Source organism: Candoia aspera, chromosome 1, assembly GCF_035149785.1.
Source record: "Candoia aspera isolate rCanAsp1 chromosome 1, rCanAsp1.hap2, whole genome shotgun sequence".
NCBI classification, from domain to species: Eukaryota; Metazoa; Chordata; class Lepidosauria; order Squamata; family Boidae; genus Candoia; species Candoia aspera.
The window spans coordinates 202,845,270-202,870,433 of record NC_086153.1 but is presented as its reverse complement, the minus strand read 5'-3'; the positions used below and the strand labels follow the sequence as shown (position 1 = coordinate 202,870,433).

Here is a 25,164-nt window from a genome sequence, read left to right as displayed (position 1 = left end):
GTGCATGATAATTAGAAATTTAAGGGTGTTTGGAAAACTATTTGGCAGAAATCTGATTCAAAGAAAATGATAGCTTACAATGAGCAAAATTTGAGAAGTGAAATGTAGCTTTATAGTAGTTGGGGTATAGGTAGATAGTTCTGCAGCAGATCATCAAAAGGTTGTGAATATGAGAAAGTCAGGTTAGTGGACGCTTGTTGATTTACAGAAAGAGTATGATAAAATGGAATGTTTTCTGGTAAGAGCAGTGTATCATAGAAATAATCAGACATGAAGATAAATGGAATGCTTAGCAAATGGTTCTGTGTTGCTTAAGGAATAAGACTGTGCTGTGTGATGTCCCCTTGATTTAATGTATTTTTTGGATAAATGAATGAGGAATGCTTGTGATGTTAGACGTATCCTGGCTGAAGAAGTGAATGCCTTTATACTGTTGTATGCAGATTATATTGTCCTGTTAGCTGAGAACCTGAATGATTTGCAGTGCAAGTTAGATAGATTGTATGAAGCATCAAGAATCTGAAAATGAATTTATTAAAGGCCACAAAATTGTGTTCAATAAGAAAATGGAGTGGCTGTAATTTAAACATAAATGACAAAAACAAACAGAATAAGTAGATTAATTTGTGTGCCTTAATATGTTTATTAAAGATGGGAAACTGGATAGAGAAATTTTAAGATGTGCAAATGATGGCAGAAATATAGTGTATAATATATGATCTATTGTGAGGAATGGTATTTGTCAAAAGAAGCAAAAATGGCTGTTGTGAGAGTTGGGTATATCAGGAAGTACTTAAGAAGTGTGTGTGGTAAAGCAAGAAAATAAAGGATCAAAAATGAATTCTTGATTCTATGAAGCACAAATTTATTTTTTAAAAAAGTTCAATAATTTGCTTTAATATAAATTGCCTTTTGTTGCCTTTTGTATTAGGAACAATGTTCACATTCATATATTAAGGCAACAAATTAAGCAGTTTCATGAGTTGGCCAGCAGAGTGTATTGTAGCATAGGTTTTAAAAACCTGAAGTATCTATTTTTTCTTGTGAATTCCAGAAATAATGTAAGTATATTGTCAAAAAGATTTAAAAATCATGTATAATTGATCTTGATAGGCCAATCAGAATTCAGTCAGTTGAATTTATTCTTATTTTCATTGTCAGAATATAATACATATCTTACAGCTAGAGACCTTGTTGATGTTGGATATCAAATAGGGTCAGGCTTGGTTACAACTGAAATGGCCACCATGGAACGCCAGGTTGTAGGCTAGACTAAGAAGTTGAACAAATATCCCAGAAGAAGGCAAACAGCGTCTGTAGTTCTTCCAAGAACAGTATATTTTTATGTGTAGTTTACTTTACATTGTATGTGTTGGTACTTAGGTATAGACATAGGTCTAAACTTAAGAGTCAGATTAAATAATATTTATTAGTGTTTTCAGACACTGACTATATTGCATAGTGACAGTTTAAAATAACTAAGAAAGCATCCTTAGGCTAGTTGCCAGTTTGTGCTGGCACAGACATATGCCTAAAAATTTAGTTGTACAATTTGGGTGGCCTAAAACTTTATTGTGAGCTCATTCCTCCCAAGCTCCTTACTAATGCTTCCTGTTTGCCATTTGATTGGAACATGGCCAGCATGTTCCTACAGGCCATCACCCAAAAACAGGTCTTAAAAGTACATCGTGCTTGAGTACCCAGTGGGTATAAAGACAGGTACATTTTTAAGACCACTTAAGAAAATTGTCTGCAATATTTGCCTTATTTGTCTTATAAGGCTAGCTGGACATCTGAAAGTGGGTTGTGCAGGAGAAATACAGGACATTGCTGCAAGTTTTAGGTGGTTGCTTCTCATACAAATCTCTCTGTCTCAGAACAATTTATTTCAAGTGCAAAAGATTCTATACAAATTTAAAATATTTGAGAAGGACTTAAAAGTTTTTGGACAATGGAAAAGGCAGCTCACTAGATTCATGTTACTGTGTTTAGAGGCAAATACATATTAGCATATGCTAAGCATTAAAATGAGAGGTTTATCCATGCAAAATATTTTATGGCTGGAAGTATCTGTCCCCTCTAATCTGTTAATCAATTAATTGAGCTTCTTTTCTTTTCAGGCGAATGACAGGACACTCTTTTCACATGGGGTATAGTATGGCTATATTGAATGGAATTGTGGCAGCTCTCACTGTAGCCTGGTATCTTTTATAATTGCTTTTAAATCTGTTTTTCAGAATATGACCATTGAAACTGTCTGTGTGCAGACAGCCATTTGTATGGAATATAGTATTTGCTACCATAATCACAATTCCCTTATTTGTTTCATTTAGTATTGCTGAGGGAAAATATTAAAACTCACAAACTGATGGAATTTGACAAGGAAAGTCAACCACGCAAATAAGGAATCATTGCCATTTTAAGAGTATAAGAATGAATGCTGATGTTTAATTCTGAAGATCTTCCTAGAGTGGCTTTTTGTCATACCATTAAATGGACTTGAAATGAGCTCTTAGGTTGACGTGCTTCATATACAACAACAACCTATTGGACTTGTTCCGTATACTAAGTAATTAAAGGGTTTGATTAACTGGAATTAGATGTTTTATATGTTGATTAATATGGATCTTGTTTCAAGTTTAAATTGCTTTACAATGTATTTTTTCTCTGATACAATGATTTGAGGTATTTTCCCACGTAAGTATGAAATAATGCAGCATTAACCCTTCCTGCCTTCCTGCAGGAAAGCAGAATATGTGTTTAGGGGTTTTGCAATGAAATTAATTCAGAATAAAAGTGTTTATTCTCTTTCATAGGGAAGGGGTGAAAATGTGTTGGGTTGAAACCAGTTTACATTCAATGAATGTGAGGTCTTTTCCCCTTATACTTTGAGCTCACTGAAAGTCTGTGCTAGAGAGTTATCAGCTATCAGGAACAGAATTTCAGAAGGTATCAGTGGCTGCAGGAACAGGAAGACTCACCTGTTATACCCGCAGAAGCATTCTGTGATGGAAAATAAATAGAATATTTTTCCATCAGTGGAAGCTAATTTGGATCTAAAATATTAGCTTAACTTTAATTTCTTCCTGGATCTTAAGCAATGTCATATCATTACATTTTGGATCTGCAGTAAATTTTTTTTAATCCTTTGGTCTTTTACTTCCTTATCTGTATGTTTTCCTCCACAAAACTGGTAACAAGCAGCATGCAAAAATTTGTATTGAGAAGGCAGAGTAGTTATCCATTTGGTGACTGACAAAGCACAATTGTAATAATTACCAACTATTTTTAAAATTAATTTTCTGGTGTCCACAATCAGCACATAATTGAATTATTGTAATCCATTCTTAACTGGATTTTTTTCCCCTCACAGCTAGAGGGCTGGTTGTGGACACAGAAGGAGCCATGGATGAATATTTTGGCCTGTTGTTTTAGTGTTTTGGAGGTTAAGTGTAGGAAAGGGAAAGGAAGCCTCTGGGTTGGAATCTGTTCCCATTTCTCTTCTTTCAAAAGCTTTCTAATGCTCTCACCAAAGTGGTCCAAATTGTGCTGTCAGAATCAAAGTTCAGCAGCGCCAATGTAGAAGCTTTCTACTTCTACAGCTAGAAACTGCGCCACCAAAACTTGGCCATTTTGCCACCTAACCTTGGCAGTGTAGTCTTGGAATGCAGTGGAGCTACAATTGGGGTTTTGTAATTATATTCTATGATTATTAAAATGTCTCTGTGTGTATATATCTATATATCTCACTTTGTTTATGCAATATTTTCTTCCATTATAAAATACACATAAGATGTTTATGTAAATTGTTTGATTAAATTTCATAACAGATCATTGTGAAGTTGTATTCTCTTATGGAACCATCCTTATCCCTCTGAAGGAAGTCATTACTTTTTAAGCTTAATTTTCAGTCTGGGCCAGCACTTTGCATGTGTGGTTTCCATAATCAATAGTAGTGTAGTTGTTAAAGGGTTGAACTAGGACTAGAAGACCCAGGTTCAAATATCTATGCATCCTTGAAACTTTCTGGGTAGTTTTGGAACAGTAGTCAGTGCCCTGTTCAAGCACTGTCAAGCTGGAATGCTCAGAACTTGCTTATCCAGATTCTCCTCTAGCTCCATAATTCTCATAATGTTTGCTTCCCTGCAGCACTTGCACGTTCAGCAGGATACCTTATTTGCTGGAAAGCAATTTGGCTTCCACACAAGGCAGGACCTGGCTTTTGTGGAATCCAGTATGTGTGGAAACAGTTGGATGATGTCAGTGGGAATGGGGATTACCTCCCAGAAGAGCTCTAGATTGATAATGCATGAATGGGTTTAGCTCTCAACCTAGTTCTTGAGAGGATAATACAGCTGGGGGAGGAGAAAGACCCCTGAATGCCACATTGAATCACTTGTGGAAAGGTATATAAATGCGATTAATTATTAGAAATCCCAGGATAATTAGTTTTGCAGCTCTTCGCTTTCCTGCCCCATGTTGCATGAACAGAGGGAACTGCAATGATGAGAATCAGGAGATTTGAGTAATTATGATGTGGTTGGATAATTAACGGTTTGAAATGTTAACAGACTCCATGAAATTTTTTAGTTAAAGGAGAATGTTTTATGCTGTATGAAGAGTAATTCATACCATTCCACTTCTGAGACCCCTTCTGTGTTACCTGGATACTTTGCCAGCTATTTTTTTGCTTGTCAGTTCAGACAAGAAAAGTAGCCAAATTTTAAAAGAAAAAAAAAGTAAAAAACCCAAAGCAACACTTCATCCAATATCAAGGTGGTATTACTCTGTGACCTGGCAATATGAGAACAGTAGGACTCATCTGAATCTTTTCACATGTGGAAGGCATATTCAAGATGATGAGGTTGTACTCCTCCCACCAGGACAGAGTTCAACGCCAAGGGCAGGGAACCAGATTGAAGGAGCTTTAGATAGACATAGCAATATGTGTGTAAATCCTTATGTATAGCACGGTAAGAATAAGCTTGTATGGCATGCGGCATGAACTGTTTAAGTAGCCATTCTTAACCTATGGGTCTCGAGTTGACCATGTGGGCTGAGAAGTTGGCAACCTTAGTTCCAGTGCATTTGGAAGATGCCAAGTAAGGGGCGCCTCACATATGCTTTAAGCACATGAGAGAGTGTTCATCTTGGGCCAATTGTTTTTCAAAAGCAAATGAAACACAGATTTTTCGACGTTCAAAGTTCAAAATACTTTATTTCGGTCATTGACCAGCCTTAGATACACACACATGGCTGAGACTGTCTTTTCTGCAGGTGTGACTTGCGTCTGTTTTCATACTGCATACGCTATAGATTTTCTAATAGTGTGCTACTTGATATTTTCCATGTTGTTATATTAGCCATTTGTAACTACCCCATGATAGATGCATTTGTTAATGGCTGTGAATGTGATAGAGAAGAATTTGAAATAAAATAGGTTTAGAGCAGTTCTTCCTATCTATTTTCTAAATAAATGCACATGAGAAAAGAAAGGTCATTTATGTGGCCTGTGTGTGTAAAGCAGCCACTATGGCTAAATAGCTAATATCTGAATAAAATAGTATTAATTAATCAATTTAGCCTTATGATGAAGGTACCAATCGAAGCAAATATTAGTAGCTCAGGGTTGAACTGTGGAGTCCTTGGTGCTCCACAGCCCAATCAAAGAACTCCCAAGGAGAGAACAACACCCCTACCAACACAAGCAGGGCAAGCCACAGTATATAAACTGAGAGCAAGGCCCACTCCCTCTTTGCACTGAAGATGTTGCCTAGTCTGGCAGTGAAACGTCTGCAAGAAAACAACAAGGGTTATGAAGGTGAAAGAAGACAGTGCAAAAGCTGGGTTGCAGCTAAACCTCAAAAAAAAAAAAAGATTATGGCAACCAGCTTGATTGATAACTGGCAAATAGAGGGAGAAAATGTAGAAGCAGTGAAAGACTTTGTATTTCTAGGCGTGAAGATTACTGCAGATGCTGACTGCAGTCAGGAAATCAGAAGACGCTTAATCCTTGGGAGAAGAACAATGACAAATCTCGATAAAATAGTTAAGAGCAGAGACATCACACTGACGACAAAGGTCCGCATAGTTAAAGCAATGGTGTTCCCTGTAGTAACATATGGCTGCGAGAGCTGGACCATAAGGAAGGCTGAGAGAAGGAAGATAGATGCTTTTGAACTGTGGTGTTGGAGGAAAATTCTGAGAGTGCCTTGGACTGCAAGAAGATCAAACCAGTCCATCCTCCAGGAAATAAAGCCAGACTGCTCACTGGAGGGAATGATATTAAAGGCAAAACTGAAGTACTTTGGCCACATAATGAGAAGCCAGGACACCCTGGAGAAGATGCTGATGCTAGGGAGAGTGGAGGGCAAAATGAAGAGGGGCCGACCAAGGGCAAGGTGGATGGATGATATTCTAGAGGTGACAGACTCATCCTTGGGGGAGCTGGGGGTGTTGACGACCGACAGGAAGCTCTGGCATGGGCTGGTCCATGAAGTCACGAAGAGTCGGAAGTGACTAAACGAATAAACAAAAAAATTATTTCCATTAAAACAAAGCACATGTTTGAAGTATCGTCTATAGATTTTTTACTTTTACCAGGTCTCCTGGATGCATTTTATCTCTCGGTTGTTAAGCATACAGCTACTTGCCTGGAGAAAAATCTTTTATTTTACAGTATTTGTAATTTTTCAAAAAATACATTCAGATTACATACTTGCATGAATTCTTTTGATGTGACCAAAGCATATACTAAAACATATTTGGAATTGTGTAGATAATTGCTTTTCTAGGAAATACAATTGAGCTTTGTTCTATCTTCTATATTACTTTATTGACCTAGAATCATTAACTGAATAATTGTTCATATAGAAGCTGTGTTATACTTACATAGTTAGTGGGCCTGAATGAATAATTCAGTAAACATATGTAAAGTTATATTAATACTATAGTATCTGTGGCTTTTGAGAGCCAGTTTGGTGTAATGGTTTAAATGGTTTAAAGTGCCAGGCTGAAAACCTGGAGACCAGGAGTTCTAGTCCTGCCTTAGGCACAAAGGCAACTGAGACAGTCACTCTCTCGCAGCCTTAGAAAGAAGGCCATGGCAAACCACATCTGAAAAATGGTGCCAAGAAAACTTTATGGAATTGTCCATGTAGTCACCAGATGTCAAGACCGGCTGGAAGGCAAAACCCCTTCACCTACCCAACCCTTCTCCCTTGACCCCACAAAAGCCTGTGGCATTTAGTTCATTATTATACGTTAAATTACATTTAGAACCTGAGCAGGACTCATTATACCACATTGGTTATGCATCAGTCTTCAAAAATAAGTTCTAAAATTGATAGCTGCTTCCCCTTGGCCTTCAGAGTATCAAACTATTTAAACCTGGCTGTTGTCCCCTTAACACTCAAAATATCTGGAAGGCTGCAGAAGAGGACTTCACAGCACTTCTGCTCTTAATGTTCTTTCTCCTTTGCTGTTGTTGGGGAGGGAGTCTGTGGTGTGTGAGGTAGAAGCAAATTAACCTGCATTTTAGAAGAAGGTTGCAGAGGGAAATCTGCGTTAAACCAGACTCCAAGCCATTTCAGAGCCAGTATGGTATAGTGGTTAAGGTATTGGACTAGGAGCAGGGAAACTGAGGTTCTAATGTAGCCTTGGCCACGGAAGCTTACTAGGTGACTTTGGGCCATGTCTTAGATGAACAATGTCTTAGATGAACCCACCTCACAGGATTGTTGTAGGGAAAAAATAGGAGGGAGGATTTTATACACCACCTTGAGCTCTGGAGTGAAAGGCAGGATATAAATGAAATAAAATAAAAGCTCTCAAGAGTGACTACATAATTCTTGATGTCCTCAAAGTTCTAAAAGCTAATTCTCAATCTCTTGCTTTCATTAATATGAAGCTCATTATTTGGGCACATCAGAACCCAAACAACGAGGTTTACATGTTTTGAACAGCTCTCTTTAACTTTGCAGAATCATTTTTGCAGAAAAATATTCAACAATATAGCTAGCATTAATTTACAGTAGACTTGAAAACCAGGCATTTTATTTCCAAATTTCAGAGGCATACTCTTAGTATACTAGGTCTGCAGATTAAATGCTGGTTGGGTCACATGTTGATCTGTAAGTTTTTGGCTTCATCTGTACTATAAAATAAAGGTAGGCATGTGTTCTGTAGATATTTTGCACTACCTATTCCATAAGCCTGATCTAGCACAGTCAGTAGTAAAGGATGATGACCAATACATTTTGGAGCATATCAGTTTGCTTCCTCCTTTGGAGAAGAAAAGAATTGATTTTTTTTTAATATGAATTATTTTATAAAGCAGGGATTAAAAGACTTGCTTATCTACTCCATTGTTCTCTTTCTAGAACAAGCACTTCCTCTGTCATGTTAGGGGTAAACATACTTAACCAGAGAGTTGTGCAAAATGCTTGTGACCTGAGATAAGGCTTCATTGCTTAGTATTTTTATTCCGTAGCATAGGCTATTTGGCTAATGTAGCTTTGGGGTTCTGGTTTAAGATAACCGTTAATGTTCTTGCTTTTTTAAATGGATTTTTTTCTCTCAGATTTGCAAGATGGCTTGTCTTGAAAGCAAAAACACTTTACTGGAGTGACGCCAGTGATAGAAATTAGATTCTCAGCTATGATTTATCCCTTGAATTCTATTTGCAGCAGTACAACATTTGTGCTCAGAATGCTTTGTATTTCTTCATTGTTATGAGAACTATAAGGGGTGAAGCCTTGGATTATGAAAAAGGAAGAAAAAGCCAAAGAAGCTGAAAAAATGCCTAAAGGTAAAAGTGACATAATTGCCCTTACAGTTATTGTGGTCTATTCCTTTCAGTAAGATTTTGTCTAAGAGCTGTACTTGGCTCAGCATTCATGGCAGCATAATCTTGGCTAACCCAAATGTTTATTCCTATGGGGCCCTGAGGAAGAACATCCATCTTCTACCTGCTACTCACAATGATGTGATCAGCTATGTAGGACATAGGCTTCCATGCTGCCTATACTGATTCCTCAGTAACTTGTGCTTGAGATATATTCAGAGAAAGGGAAGGACTGCCAGAGTTGGAGTGAGACACTGTTCTGAGCCACTGCTTGGAGAACAGTGCTCCTCGGGGCTGGAGAACCAGGCAGAATTTTTACCCATGCCCTTGAAATGGCTGCTCTGAAACATACAGTATTAGCATTCAGTGTCAGACTAGGACAAGGGAAATCCAGCTTCTCTTTTCTCATTAAATTTATATACTGCATTTCATTCAGGGGCTCAAATCAGCATATGTAGTGCTCCCACCTTCAGTCTTATCTTGACATCTCTGTGAGGTAGGTCAGACAGAATGACTGGGCCAAAGTCACTTGGTGATCTTCTGTAAGCAAAGGTGTATTTGAGTGTGAATCTTTCCAATCCTAGTCCAACACCTCAACACCAGAAGTTCGTTGGATTTGCCATTTATCTAAGCTGTTTCACAGGGAGTGGCAAGGTTCAACTGGGATGGGATGTATGCTACTCATAGAGCTAGAACGTGATATAAATGTAATCAGTGAAAAAAGGCTTTGAATATCTGGCATCAGTATTTTATGTCTGTTTATATAAGCTAGTGAGTTACTATTTTTCCCATCCACCCAATAACCAAGGTTCTCTGGAGAGACTAAAAATGTACTTAAAACTTTGTAAAAACAAAAACAACACAACACACTGATAAATTATACTTATTAATTAATTTTATTAAATTTTTTTATCACCGCCCATTTCCCCCCAAAGGAAGGACTCTTGGTGGTTTACAATAAAACAAAATTAAAATTTGATATAATTATAAAAACAAGAAATATAAACATAAATAATACAAATATAAAATAGGATAAAATCCAGGTGGACTGAGAAATTCTGTATCCGTGAGTCTAAAGGGCCATTCTAGGGGGCTAGCCATCGCCAGGAATAACTATTCCCCTTCCTGCTCCAGGCATGCTGGCAGAACCAGGTTTTTAGTTTTTTTGGAATGTCCAGGAGCGAAGGGGCTTGTCTTATTAAAAATAAGTTATTTTTTAAAAAAACTGAAGTATAACAAACCAGAGCAGCAAAATGTACTGGTGATTGTATAGTTAAAAAAAAGTACTGCATTCATTATAGTAATTAAAATACATTAAACATAAAAGAAAAATGAACTAAGAAAAAATAAGATCCATGTTGTATCAATATAAAATTAATTCTTAAATTTAGAAACATACTGTTCCATCTTTTCATTTCTGGAATACAAAGAAATGTCCAAACTTGGTGACAAACTCATACATTAATTCCATTCCTTAAGATCAGGAAAATAATTTATATAAAATTAACTTCTTCATTAAGCTCCAAGCTTGATAAAGCCAAAGTTCTTTATCAAAGAACAATTTCCATCACATATTTGTAACTGTTATATTCTCTCTCAAGATTGTTTTAACAATATGGTGTAACTTGCAACCAAAATGGAGCCTTGGCTGGACAAGATCAAATCATATGAGTTTAAAAGCCCTCAAATTTCTTACAGCTTTAACAGAAAAAATCTAATATCTAACCTTTTAAAAACATTTTTGGAGAATCCAATAAATATGAAACATTTTTTTTTGCGAATGAATTAACTTTTTAAAACCCTAATAAGTGTATTTTGCCTTTTTTGAAAACTTGGAGCCATCAATCTTCCACAACTGGATATTCTAGTTCCTATTCCACATTTCAGATGTATAACTAATGCTAACCTTCATACTGTCTTTTACTTCTATGTAATATTGAATTGTTGGATTCATTCCATGTGCACTGTCTTTTAGTAATCCTAAGATTCCAGGCATCTCTGAAGCTTCTAAGACAGCTGAAACATATAATACTGTTCTGTCAGTCTGCTTCAATTGTATACACTGTCAAACAGATGCTGTGGGTAAGTCATCTGAAGCATATCATCTCAAGGCCTTTAAAACAAATATTACAAATCAATTAGTTTAAGGTACTTATCCCTTGTTTGCCCCAGGTTTTTCAGTAACATCTTCCCTGATACCTTCAAATTTGGATTATTCCACAAAAACTGTTACTGTGGTATAACGCAGAAATTATGTCTAATGCTGAATTTTAATTTGTTTCACATAATTTTTTCCCCCTAGTTCGAATGGTTTTGTGCATGTTTCTCTACATCCTGTGCGTACATCCATGATGCAATGCATGCAATTGTTTGTTTTTAAAAAGTCAGTAAAGAGAACCAACTGTCTCCTGATGGTCATTATCTCCGGCCAACGTGTTCCACACATCCACTGAATAATATAAAATAGGATGTTGTGAAAGAGATTCCACCAGATGGAAGGAATAATTGATTCTATATACCCTTTTTTGGTCAGTCCGTAAAAGTGAACCACTAGCGTTAGTATGTGATCAGTTAACCTGAAACAGCAGCAGCGAGGATGAGCCTGAAAATTGGAAAGTCCTAAGGGACTGAGGCTTAAGCTATCCAGTTGCTGGATATAATCAGTTGACCTAGGAGAAACTAAGCAGTGAAAAATCCATTGCCAAATATTTTAACAGAATACAATATACCAATGACAATGGAAACTGCCTCTAGAAAGTGATGAACTGGATTAAAAGCTTCAGTGTTTGCTAGCTAAATAACAAGCTAGAATTCTAGCTAGACCATTGTAGGGCTTGCCTAGGCTTATCAGTGGAGCCACAAATTAATTTGAGTGATTAAATCGTATAAACTTTTTTTAAAAGGGGGTGATGGGAGTCATGGTATATGAGAAAAACTAAACCTGACATCACATGCAGTGTAGAAAGAAGGATGATCCCCCACACACACCCCCAAGCTGGAGAAGGTTGCCAACATAAATCAAAGGCATGTGATTGTAGTTTCTATTGATTACAAATTACTTCTGTACAGACTGATAAAAGTGAAGTGTTGGCATCATTCATCACAACTTCACGCATAAACCCTCTGCTTTATATACAAACTGATGCAGGAGCATATGAGTTGACTTTATGTAAGCCCCATATATAAGGCACCTACAGAATGTTGTGTTTGTAATAACCATCACATGAAGTAAGTTCTGAAAACTAAATTGTATTAAACCATGGATTAAAGAGGCAAACACAGCCTCTGAATGAGGCTTCTTACATTTGTTTTTTCTCTGAGCCTTTAAGTCAGTCTTGACCACTGGTGAATACGTGGACAATTCCATGTTTCTTGGCAAGGTTTTTTGGAAGTGGTTTGCCCTTGCCTCCTTCCTAGGGCTGAGAGAGAGTGCCTGGCCCAAGGTCACCCAGCTGGATTTGTGCCTAAGGCGGGACTAGAACTCTCAGTCTTCCAGTTTGTAGCCCAGTGCCTTTAACCACTACACCAAACTGATTTTCCATATTCCAAATTACCGTGTAAGATAAATACAAGAGCATTTTCATAATATGTAATGCATACTCTGAATAGGCCTTAGAGATTAGCTGGTGGCCATTTTCTTACGATCCTGTAGATTTGTTAAAAAATAGCCAAAGCTAGCACGTTTTCAATATTCTGGAGATTTATTTAAAGCTAGCAGAAAATGAAAATTGCTTTGAGACCTTAGTTTTCCTAGCAGATTCTGTTAAATGAAATACTAATGAAACAGACTTGGGTAGCCAAGTATTATAGATCAGCATTTATTTCCCAATTGTTTATCTGTGCCTGTCTCATATCTTTCACATTTTATGGTGCTAGTTAAATGTGTTGCTCCTTGCAACTTACAAAAACAATTTTCTATTAACACCAGCTACATGTTCTGTAAACAACACCCCACTTCTCCCCAAAGAATCTTACAAGAGGAATTAATGGACTGTTTTTTTAATGTGATCATCCCAGCTCATTCACTTGAATTTGATGTGGGAACCAAACACAAAAGATATTTAACATTTATAACCCTCATGTGGTTCACTTCTACCACTGCTTCTTGTAGACTTAGGTTAAAATGCCAGTGAAGTTGCAGTTCCTAAAGAAGTACCCTTAATCTCACTTATTTCTCTTGGACTGTCTGAGGCTAAGCATTGTTATTTAACAATACGTTCCTGAAATACATTGTTCAAAAGAGACAATAAAAAGAGTCCTTGATCTCTTAATGGAGCAATCAGGGTAGAGACTGCAATCACTTTCACACAAAACTGCACAGCTTTCTCTTAGACTGGGGTTCAATATGCTTAAACCATAATAAGGACATTAATGGGTTTTGTTTCTCTTTTCTTTTACTAAGTATGTTCAGTAAGCCTACCTGAAGTGATTTGGAAACTATAATTTGTGCTTAATGCATTGTGTGAATTCAGCCAACAGTACATGAGTTTGTTAGAGACTGCATCATCTCTTTGCATCCATGAGCTGTTTTGACTACGAGGGCAAATGGTAAGAGAATGGCATTTCCAGCTGTTCTTGCATCTGTAACTCCTGGCCTGTGATTAACAAAATAATTCTCTGTTTAAGAGACAAAAAAAGAAGTTCCTGCTTTTCTCTCTTTCTTGTGCTTCCCACTCTTCAAGGTGTAGCTTAAATAGAGGTGAAGCATTCCTATTCTATATATTTCTTAATAAGTGTACTTTGTACTTCAAATATAATATGTCTGGTAGCATTCATTGGTAGCTGGATTAAGACCATACTCTGCATCCAAGCTGTCTATATATTATGAGCATTTTACACTTTTTTAATGGGACTTTCTGCTACTAAATTACTCAGTACTCTTTTAGCACCCTCCATATGCTCAGGAGCACATCTTCTAACAAGCCAGTAAGGATTTTTTTCCAATGTAACCTCAGGTTCTTAATACTTCTACTTAATGCCCTTAATTAACATTCTTAATACTCTTACTTTTCTTCAGGTTGTCCATAAAACAAATATATAAAACTACCATATGCCAATATAAATATACAAATAGGAGGCAGGAGTATTAGGCTTGTTTGCCGCCTTGAGTTAACCAAAATATATATAAAAGTGTTTGGGGGGGGGATCTAATAATAATGTAATAATATGTAATATTATAATATATTTGTATCTTATATCATGTGAAATCAAATAGTATTTGATTTTCTTATCCTGAATATCATATGAATATCTTAAAATCCTTTTTAGAGTAACATGAAAGGGCTCTATAATATGATTATCAGTTCTCACCCTATCTGCATATATGTAAAGCTAGGGTATTACTACTACTACTACTACTATCACACTTGCTTGAACTTCAGTTCATATATTTTTGACTGTTCACCACACTTAGTGTGATCACCCTGGCTCCTTCGAATATCCTAAATCAGCAATGTCTGATAGGACAAACTGCCATTCCATTTCTTTTCAGGAGAACCTAAAACCATCCCAGTTCTTTTCAATAGATTCCAAACTATTTCACTTTGGACTATTTTGAAATCATGCTTTTTTCCTACTATTCTTGAGTGCTGGTTGCTGCTGATTTGTCAACAGTGACTAGAAGACAAATTGGCATTACAACCTTGGGAAATTTATTGGTTGTTATACAATTAAAAAGAAATATATCACTCTTACATTAAGACATTACTTTTTATTAAATAAAAATGTTAATTAAATGCAGACTTTTTGTACCTTAAGGGAAATAAAACATCACTTAACTTAGGGTCTTAATGGAATCTATTTTCACACCTTGATTTGCAGATACTTTGAGTACTTAAGTATACAGTAGTTGCAAACCCCATGATTTTATATCTCCAGAGGACATGCTGGGATTAGTACCACATTGTGTTTGCCCAGAAGTCGGATGTATGTATACCTCTGGAGAAAGTTGATATAAACTGTTAACAGTGGTGGATGAATTTAATTATGTTCTGTTGACAAAATCAATTTACATGCAAACTTTTAATTTGATTTTGTCAGTAGAGATTTAAAACACTAAAGCAGCACAGGAGGCAATGTGGCACACTGATTAAACTTTTAAGAGATTGACAAATACATCATGCTATTTTTGTTGTGATAAGAATCAGGTAATGCAACTTTAACATTTTTTTGGATTTCAAACTGTTACTACTTTTAATTTGCATTTCAATAATTGCACAAATGTGAGCACATGCTAATTGTCTTGGAAAGCTTGGAAAGTGGAACAAATGATATATTATGACAGCTTCCATTGCTTTGTGTGGCACACTTTGCAAATTAAATGAGAATAAGTGTTGTTTTTGTTGCCGTTTTCATTACAATTGTCACTGTTGCTTGGGACTATTTTGAGGCAATCATTCACTATTCCTCTCACAGAAAGAAAATGCAGGTTTAAATATGCCCCTATGCCAGTACAAGCTAACAGCAAAGAATTTACTTGGTAGGAAATGTGGTTTCTACACATGTAAATGCACATTCCTAGTTGCCCTTGGAAATTATCTTTTCCCAATATCCAAAGTTTAATCAGGCAACAAAGAACTTGTTTCTTCATCATGAATTTCTGCCCTATAAGGCTATTTGATCCAAACTGTGCTGAAATGCTGAAAGTACAAACCTATTCTATTAGGTTAGTACAACCCACTGTACTTTGTTGGATTGCCACAAGTAGATACGCAGAAGAACATTGCTTCTTTAACATGGAAGGGATTCCTACCTTGTGCTTTAATATTTTAATTGATATAAAAAGGATAATGGTTCAACAGATTTTTGATAACTTTTGGTTGAAATCAACAGTGAACATGGTGAGATCCCTGGATAGTTTAGTGTTCCTTTGAGTAGGCTGCCTTCAGTACTTGAAAACAACTGCTGCTGGTCACCTCAGAGAACTGTTGCTAGAAATCCAAACTGAAGATCACCAGGTTTGCAAGAAACCTTCAAGTTTGCCTGTGAAACAAAAGATTTGGAAAGTTTAAAACAGTTATCCTTCAGTTCCAATATGAAGCATGCCTGTTCCCTGCAGATTCCTGATCTACACTGTGGAAGGATTTGCTTTCTCTCTTTATGGTAAGGCAGTGTTTCTCAACCTTGGCAATTTTAAGACATGTGGACTTCAACTCCCAGAATTCTCCAGCCAGCCATGGTGGCTGGGGAATTCTGGGAGTTGAAGTCCACATGTCTTAAAGTTGCCAAGGTTGAGGAAAACTGTGGTAAGGGGTGCTATCCCCAACTGGACAAAAGCTAGATTTGTTCAGTTTGTAACAGTACTAGAGAGAGAGGGCTACATTAGCAGCACAGACTGAGGGAAAACCTATGGAAATTGGAATGTAAACCTTCAAATAGACTTTAAAAAAAGAGACCTCTCTACAAAATCCACCAAGAAAACGTTCACTAAAAAAATAATCATTAAATCTGGCCTTGGGTTATCAAAAGAAAAGATTAGGGCCACTCCTGCTGTACAGCTTTAGAGAAACGGTGTCTTCTCTGCTACATAATACATTTAGTAGGTAACTGTAAGGATTGCCTACCCTAATAGACTCAGACTCACAAGCAGGAACTTAATGATATCTGATTTATTAAAGAATAGTATGCAAATACAGAGAAAGCTGAGAATGAGCAAAAGCGTGCCAAATACAAACTAAAAACCCTCAGCTCAAACGTAATCCCTCGCCCTGCCGTTGCAAACTCCGCCCCCCCCAGGTGCTGGTAACCGTTTCTGCTGATGTCCTGGGAAAGGAACCTTGAACACACGAGATAACCCAAACACATTCCAATCCAGCTGCTAACATATAACAATCCCACGAGATGGAATCCTCCTCCCCTCCCAGACGAAACACGCATCAGCCAAATGACATGCGAAACGTTACGATGTAACGGTAACATTGGAATGGTGAACATGACAGTAACTTATAATTGAAAATGCCAGTGTTTGAATTTGGGTACTTATTGAATGCAAAGTTCAACCACTGCTACAGTGTGTGAGGAAGATGGTATTTACCAAACTTGATGGGGAGAAATGGTATGTTTGCAATATGTTCAACACTTGTTTTCTTCCAGGTCAGAGTTAAGTCTGAGCTGATCATAATAAACATGGCCAGTTTATCTTTAGTGTCATTGCCTCCTCATAAATGAACAATACATGGAGTCAGAACTGAAGCTGAATTCCTCTGAAGCAATGATGGTATAGTAGAGTCCTGGGTTTGGTAGAAAGCAAACCCCTTCCCCCCCCAACCTTGCTTATTAAAAGTATGAAGTGTGAGTATTACAGCATTACTGGACAGTCAAACCATAGAGAGCACAAGGATGGAAGGCCAGCTGCAGTCCCACTGAGCAGCCATTAAAGAGTAGCGCCCTCTTTGATGTTAGCTAACTAATGACAGCCTCAAAAACTGTTTTTTCCCTTGGTGCTCAAACCCACAGGAGACCACTGTTTATGGTCTTGCAAGGAGCTGCCATTTGGAGCACTCATGGGTGATCTCCTGTTTTCTTCTCTGGAGAGCTTCGAAAGACTGGTCTACTTGCTGGATTTTAATTCTTCACAGTGGTCGTTGTCTCCGCTCGTTCACAGAGATGTCTTCAGTAGCCGTGACTCACAGTGGAAGCCGCAATTCGTTTCTTGCTGATTTTCAGGCCAACGGCTCTATTTGCCATATTGAGTTCATTTAGACACTGTTTGGCTTCTTGGACATTATGATAGATTGTGACAATGTCGTTGGCAAACTGAAGGTAGATGTCAAGTCTGTGTCGCGTCTGATTTCACAGGCCTTGGGTTTTTTAGGCATTTACCACTGCATTCACTTCTACTGTATGTCGTGGCGGAATCTGGTGCTGCTGCTGATTTCCCTGGAAGGAACACATTCCAAGCTGATAAGAGGACTTGCAGTTTGGAAAGCCTTGGTAGGGCATCAAAGAGAGTCAGGGTAGCCCTGCTCTAGACTCTCCTGGGTTATTTCCCTGTAGTTTAGTTAGGATAGCTTTAGTCTGGCAAGATTCTGTCTATTCAGTGAGAACAATAAAGAACTAGAGTTGGAATTTACTGACTCAGTGTTGTTTCTTGGTCTGGTCCCAACAGTTGTCAAATTCTTTTTCATAGTGACCATAAGGCACAGAGGTGACTGTCTTTTGCTTGTTTTATCAGCTGGTCAATTGTGTGGAGGTAGTCGTGGTTGAGTATTGTTTGCAAAAGCCAGGTTACTCTCTTGGTTGGTGTTCATCTAAGTTTTCCCTCTATCCTGTTCACTATAACTTGAGTAAAGAGCTTGTAAGCTAAGGAGAGAAGGCAGATTGGATGGTAGTTGGCAGGTTTTTCTGGGTTGCCTTGTTTAAATATTAGAAATGAAGTTTTCCATTGTTCAGGATTATCATCCATGTCGAGGCAGTCATTAAAGAGCTCAGTCAGCCATTTTGCTTGGGATTCTCTACCACCTTTCTAAATTTATAAGGTGATACCATCTAGCCCTGAGGCTTTTCCTGATTAGTCTGTCAAATTGCATGGAGAACCTAATCTGATTTGATTTTTGGTACTATTGAAAATTCATCTAAATGTTGGTTTGGGGCTGGATATTTTGAGGCAAAGAGGTTCCAGTAAAAATGCTGGGATTCTTCATCAGGTTCTCATCAGTTAGTTGTGGTGGGAATCTTAGGCTGCTAAAGGGCCTTCAAAAGCCCTCTTTTTTCTGTTTCAGTTCCTTCCAATATGTTATCATGCTGCTGCTGGCCTCAGCTGCTTTCATGAATGTACATGTTTGGAAATTTTCATAGTTTTTTTCCCTAGCTGTCGTCTTATCTTACAGTTCAGCTCCAAGAGCACAGTCTCATCAAATGTATTTTCCTCTTGGAGCTCCTTCCTCTTCTCACATGAAATTCAGTTTACTGAAATTCCATTTTTAATGTTAAATTACATTTCATTAAATATGTTTTACAATAAAAACTACTTGTTAATTAGAAATTAATATATCATATTTTATGTTTATTTTTAAATGAAATGAATGGAATTAATTAAATTGAAATTAATTGCAAGTTTTATTGCTATTTATTATTTTCTAGCTTAAATGAATGGAAGGAGAGACAAGAGTCTTTCTCCAAACTCAAAAAGGTGTTGCAGTGCCAAAAAATTCGGAGCATCTGCCTTAGAGAGTTGAAGACAGGCTGCTTTATACTTGTAGAACTGTCATCTCAAGAACTCTGTGCTTCTTTCTGCTTCCAGTTATGTGTTGCCTAAAAGATGGCTGGCCTCGTTTACTGATTTTCTCTTGATGAGGTACATTGTTTAGCAATGCCAAAAAGCTGACATGAGCATCCCCCCCCGCCACTTAAATATTATTGGCTATGCTTTCGGACAAAGTAGAATGTTTGCCTGCAAAGGGACACCAGAAGAAATAATATACAGTCTTGGTGGAATCCACAGCAATGATTTATTCATTTATAACAACTGTGTAACATAACAGGTGAGAGTGCTGTTCCTTAAATTACAAAGTTTAGCCAGAGAATTTAGTAGCTGGGACAATACATGCTTAATATCTTGCACCCAAAAAAGCTACTGACCTGAACATCTATCCATAATGGTGGTGGTGGTGGTGGTGGTAATAATAATAATAATAATAATAATAGCAGCAGCAGCCGCCGCCGCCGCTGCCAGTTTGGTCTAGTGGCTAAGGTTCTGGGCTAGAAACCATGAGACAGAGTTCTAGTCCCGCCTTAGGCATGAGAGCTGGCTGGGTGACCTTGGGCCAGTCACTCTCCCTCAGCCCAACTCACCTCCCAGGGTGGTGGTTGTGGGGAAAATAGGAGGAAGAAGGAGTATTAGGGATGTTCACAGCTTTGAATTATTTATAAAAGTAATAAAGGCAGGATAGAAAAATAAAATAAATATTTATAGGTCAGATGTCTACCTCCAAACATTAACAAATGGCAATAATTATTGGAAAATCGTATCCAAATGTTTTGGATATTTGATCTCTCACCTACAAGTAACATAGGTAAAATCTCATCCACAACCTCATACTGCCTTGACTGAATTCAATAGTGAAAATCTGCAACAGGCCTACTCATTCTGCAGCTGATTTTTAATGAAGCCATTTCAGAATTATTAAGTAAGCAGATAATATCACCGTTGTGTTTAACCATCAGCCCCATGAAAGGGATACACAAGTACAGAGCAGAGAGATAAAATCACAGGCAAGCTAGTTTGGGTATTTTTTAATTGAAGGGACATTTTGATTTTTTTAAAAAATCCCAATGTAAAATAAAATGAGAAGGATCGTAATCAGCAGAAGTCATGACTGTAAAAAAAGCAGCTGGTGAAAGCTGCTCCAAAAATTACTCTCTTATTATGGACATCTGGCAACAGACACTTATATCTGACTGGAGACTAATTTTCAGTCTCCACAGTACTAAATGCCAAGACAGAGGGAATATATAGCTGAGGTAATAAGAAGAGGAAATTTCTCCAAAACAATTTGTTTTTCATTACTGCACAAAACTAAATTCATAACAACACAAAGGAAGCAGTAAAATATTCAGATGATCAGGTTGCCATGTCAAGACATCTCACTCATGCTTCACTTTTGAATTATTCTTCCAGTAAACAAGAGGGTATCTGATTTAAATTCTCACTCATTTCCAAAAAAAGTAGTCTAGATAGAAGTTTCTCCCCTGAGATCACATTGCCTACTTCGAAAGAGCTTTGTTGTTCAAAACAGGAGGTACATTTTCCTGCTAAGCAACAGTTTCAAAAAGCTTCGAATGTAAGAGGGATTTTACATTTGAGCCTGGTTTTGGCACAGAGAAGCCAGAAACCTTTCACTTTAAGACCATTACACCATTCCTGTCCATCAGGGCAACTCATCCCACCATACAATAATAGATTGATAAACACTTCTATTTGGATGGAAAACTGTGTTGGGACTCTTGGAATATCTGCACCACAACCTTAACCAGATTGAATACTAGTCATTTCATGTCCTCAGGGAGTTGCTTGTCCCCAAGGATCCTGGGAAAGGTCTTTCTGGGTGGGAAGGAAATTTAGTAAAAAATGCTCAATATGCTCACCCAGTTGTATTTTCTAAATTTTTTTAGGGAAGCCATAGCAACTGTGCTGTCTGTTATAAAATCAGTACAAGTCTGATGTGCAGACAATGCCCAGTGAAAATCTATGTGTAGAGAAAAATATGCACAAAGAAAGCATTGAGTATGGTTTGGGGAGATAAATGCTTCAACCAGTACCTGTACAGAAAGAAATTTAATCACTGATGTTCAACCACTACTGTCAATCTTCAGTCCACAAAAGGGGATTCTGCTTATAGCCTCTGCTTGAAGGCAGCTTAGGGCTTCTTCCTTGGAGAGCACAGATGCAAAATAGAATTCAGAAGGACACACAATCACACAAATACAGATGGGTTGCCTCATTTGCCACTACAGGGTAAACAATCTAAAAATCCCCATCAGAAGGGGGTTCCTTTGACACGTCTTCTCTCACAGAGATTGAGAGTCTTCCCATCACAGCTCAGCGGATTAAAAAGGATGATAGGAGATATCCAACAGTGTCTCAAGCCTGTACAGCACCCCAGGATGGCTGGAATTTATGGAAAAATCTGTTTATGGAGTTTTATGAGCACTGTTATACTCTCATACTTGACAGCAATTGTATTGTGCAGAGACTAAGTTATCATACCATGCAAACTGAGAGTGAAGTGTTGGGGCAGCTACACGTCAGACATCTCAGCATAGTAAATGTGAAGGCACCAGCATGTAGCTTTGGCGGCCAGGAACAGACCAACAAATCAAGCAGCTTGCAGTGAGTTGCTCAATCTTCCAACATCCAAAAGATAACCCAAACAATATCATTTTATCTGTGGAAATGGCCTGCCTTGACATGGCAAAGAATGCATACACACTTTGAAGGACCATTTATGGATGCAACTTTTTTAGTTGTGGCAGATGCATGTTCCAAACAGCCAAAAGTGTTTCCAGTTACTTTGGCAACAGTCACTATAGATGTTCTGAGGGAACTGATTGTAAGAATAGGTGTTCTAGAACAATTAACAATGGACCACAATTTGTACCTGAATAGTTTCAGACATTCCTCAAAAAGAATAGAACCAGACATGCAACATCAACATTGTATCACCCAGCTACACTAGATGGGTTAAAAATGTTTGTTCAAAAGTTCTTTGTCAGTGAGGAGTAATGTCCCAAAGCCAAAAAGTCAAGGGAAGAAGATTCGCCTCTGGAATGTCAATTTTGAAGAAGGAAAAGCCTTGGGTGTAAAGGGAATGGAAATGGCTGCACTCTTGGAATATTGTGACCAAAGAAAAGATTTGAGCCTCAAGGGATGGAAGGTCTTTGAAGATTAGTTGGACTTGGGCTTCCGGTGGGGACATGGCTGTCCGAACAGCTGTGTCCATGAACTCTGTGGACAGAACTGACAACATGGTTTTTTAGACTTGGGCAGGCTTTTTCCCAAAGCCCAGAGTGTTTTCATGGACAAACAAAATGCTTGGAATTATCCCATCTGCCCTCCAGAATGGCAACTTGCAGCCAGAGAATTGCAAACAGTGTCTTTGCCAATCTGGTAAGAGTCACCGGGAGGTTGGGACATCACCATTTCCAAGCCACGCTGTAGCCTTAAAGAGACACTAAGTTGAGCCACCCCATTTCTAAATCACCCTATATATTTATATTTATATTTATATTTGTTATGTACCATAAGAGGGGCTTTCTACAGCAAAGAGAAGCATTCTCTTGGTGTTTATTGTTATTTCTGGGATTAATTTTTACAAAAAAAAAATCTTTTTTAGTTTTGGCTTGTTTCCCTTTAAAATACTAAGGAGGATTGAGAATAAATAATCACCTCCCTGCTATTATTTTTGTATTGAATTTGAAAAATTTAGTATTTTCCTACATGTTGAATCTGCTGTTTTGAATCTTCAGCTTTCTGTTGCTATTTTCCCTGGGAGCTGCTTGTTAGCATACTTTCTCTTGTGTCAACAACTTTCAGAAATTTTCCATTAACTCATTAACTCCTTGCTAGTCAAGTATCTAGGGGGTGCTATAATCTACTGCCTGAAACATGGAGGATTTCAAGGAGACTTTCTCAGAGTTTTGTTGTGAGCTTAAACAATCCTTTAAACAGATCTTTTCTGACTCCTGTCAAGCTATTTTTTATTTATTTTTATTTTTATGTATTTATTTTTTATCCTGTCTTTATTATTTTTATAAATAACTCAAGGTGGCAAACATACCTAATACTCCTTCCTCCTCCTATTTTTCCCACAACAACAACCCTGTGAGGTGAGTTGGACTGAGAGAGTGGGACTGGCCCGAGGTCACCCAGCTGGCTTTCATGCCTAAGGCGGGACTAGAACTCTCAGTCTCCTGGGTTCTAGCCCACTGCCTTAACCACCAGGCCAAACTCACTCTTATTTTGCAAGATATTCGGGACATTGTAGAAAATATCAGCTTTAAAATGTGTCATCTGGCTGGGGAAGTTATGGAAGAAGTTGAGGAACTCAACAACAACAATAGAAATTTGATAGTGAGAGCATTGTTTCTGCTGATGATGACCAGATTGTGGAACTGAAGGAATTAAATGGACAGATTGAATTGCAAATTATAAATGGAATTGTCTTTCTGATGGAAAGTTATGGGAGAAAAGAGGCTTTTTTCTATGTGAGGTTTTTTTTTACTAAGAAGTCTGATTTTTTAAGGGGGCAGTTGGGCTCTTTGATCTCTCTGTGCAGAATGCCTTGCATTTATTGTGGAGATATGTGAATGTTTTGGTCTATTTCGAAGTGGGGTAAGGATTTGAGAATGTTTATCAGGATTGCTTTTAAGGCTTGTTTGACTCTTTTTCAACATTTGGATTAAGGTTAATAAGGTATAAACAATAAATGCTGTTTTTAGGTTTAATAGAATTAAGATTGTTATAATTGCAGTATTATTAATTTTAAGAGTAGACAATTTATATGTCTTTTAGTTTCATTTTTATTATACTGGACAGAAATGTATAGAAATGGTGGTAGGAAGGAAATAATTAGATATATGTTTTTTGGGGGGGAAGTTGATTAAGAGGTTTATATATTCCTTTTTCTTTTAATTTAAGGGGAAGGAGCAATTGTATTTAGTGACTTTTATAATGTGCTAATAGAATGGTTTATAGAAATAATGTGATTTTGTTTTGATATAGAGTAAGTGATTGATTATGGAAATTGCTGTGTATTCTTGTTAAAAGTCGGAAGTCACCTCTTTATGTAATCTTTAAGATTATTTTTTTCTTGTGTTTTTACACTTTTTAGTTTTTTCTTTTTTCTTTTTGTAGTTTTTATCTTCGCTTTAAATCTAATAAAATTCTTACATATAAAAAAAAGATGAGTTGGACTTTACAAGGCAGGTCGAGGTTTCCAAGGAGAAAGCCCTGTGTGTAACATTGAGATATGTACATGCCTTAGTTTATTTTGAAGTGGGTTAACTGTCTAATTGTGTTTATTAGGACGGTCTTTAAAGGTTTAGACAGATGGTTTTTTTGGGATAATGAATTTATTTTGGGTAAAAGGATATTAATAAGGTTGCTGTTTAAATAAGTAATGGTGGAGATATAATATTTAACTATATAAATGCTTTGGTTAGGAGTAAAATTGTAATGAAGAATATTTGAAAAGCTGTCTATTCGGGGGGGGGGAATTATGTTATAAAAATGTTTTTTTTATATATTCATCTTGAGGGAAAAATAGTGCTTTAGAGGAAATGTTATGTTGAGAATGGAAATGCTTTATAGAAGTAGTGTTTATTTTAGTTAAAATTAGAGTAAGAGTATTGAGTTATCTATATCTTTGTTGTAGAAAGTGGGAAGTCAGTATGTAGTATGTATTAGGTAGTAGGGTTTTTTTTTGTATTTTCACCCTTTTTAGTTCTTTTTTTCTTGAAGTATACTTTATTTCATTTCTTGCAGTTTTTATGCATTTGTTGAAAAAAGTAATAAAGCTTTAATTAAAAAAAAGTTCTTTGTCAGCAATGTCTGGAAAAAACACCACACTGAATCAAAAGCTGGCAAATTTTGTATTTGCTGATCACAATGTAATACACATGACAACAAATTAAATGCCAGTAATGTTCTTAGGTTGTGCCTTACATTGGAGTTTGAACCTCCTCAAACCTAATTTGAAAAGAACCATTATGAACAAATAGCTGAATAATCTTCTCATGTTGAAGATGGTATATTGACCAGCTGAAATTGGGACAAGTGTTCAAGACTCAACTGTAGTTATTGAATTACCTACCTCTGAAGT

General features: G+C 37.1%; 1 protein-coding gene across 2 annotated transcripts in view; it reads left to right on the top strand.

The window, feature by feature from the left end:
- ARL6IP6 (ADP ribosylation factor like GTPase 6 interacting protein 6) overlaps nucleotides 1-25,164 on the top strand; it is a 211,665-nt gene that overhangs the window by 5,109 nt on the left and 181,392 nt on the right. The window contains exon 5 of one of the 2 annotated variants that reach the window (XR_010068929.1): nucleotides 2,121-2,425. Coding sequence is in view for 1 of the 2 variants with exons in the window: in XM_063318366.1 (XP_063174436.1) it covers nucleotides 2,121-2,214 (94 nt within the window). In the remaining variant the exon portion in view is untranslated. Of the gene's footprint in view, nucleotides 1-2,120; nucleotides 3,743-25,164 lie in introns of those variants that run through there. The other variant, XM_063318366.1, reaches the window with a different exon arrangement.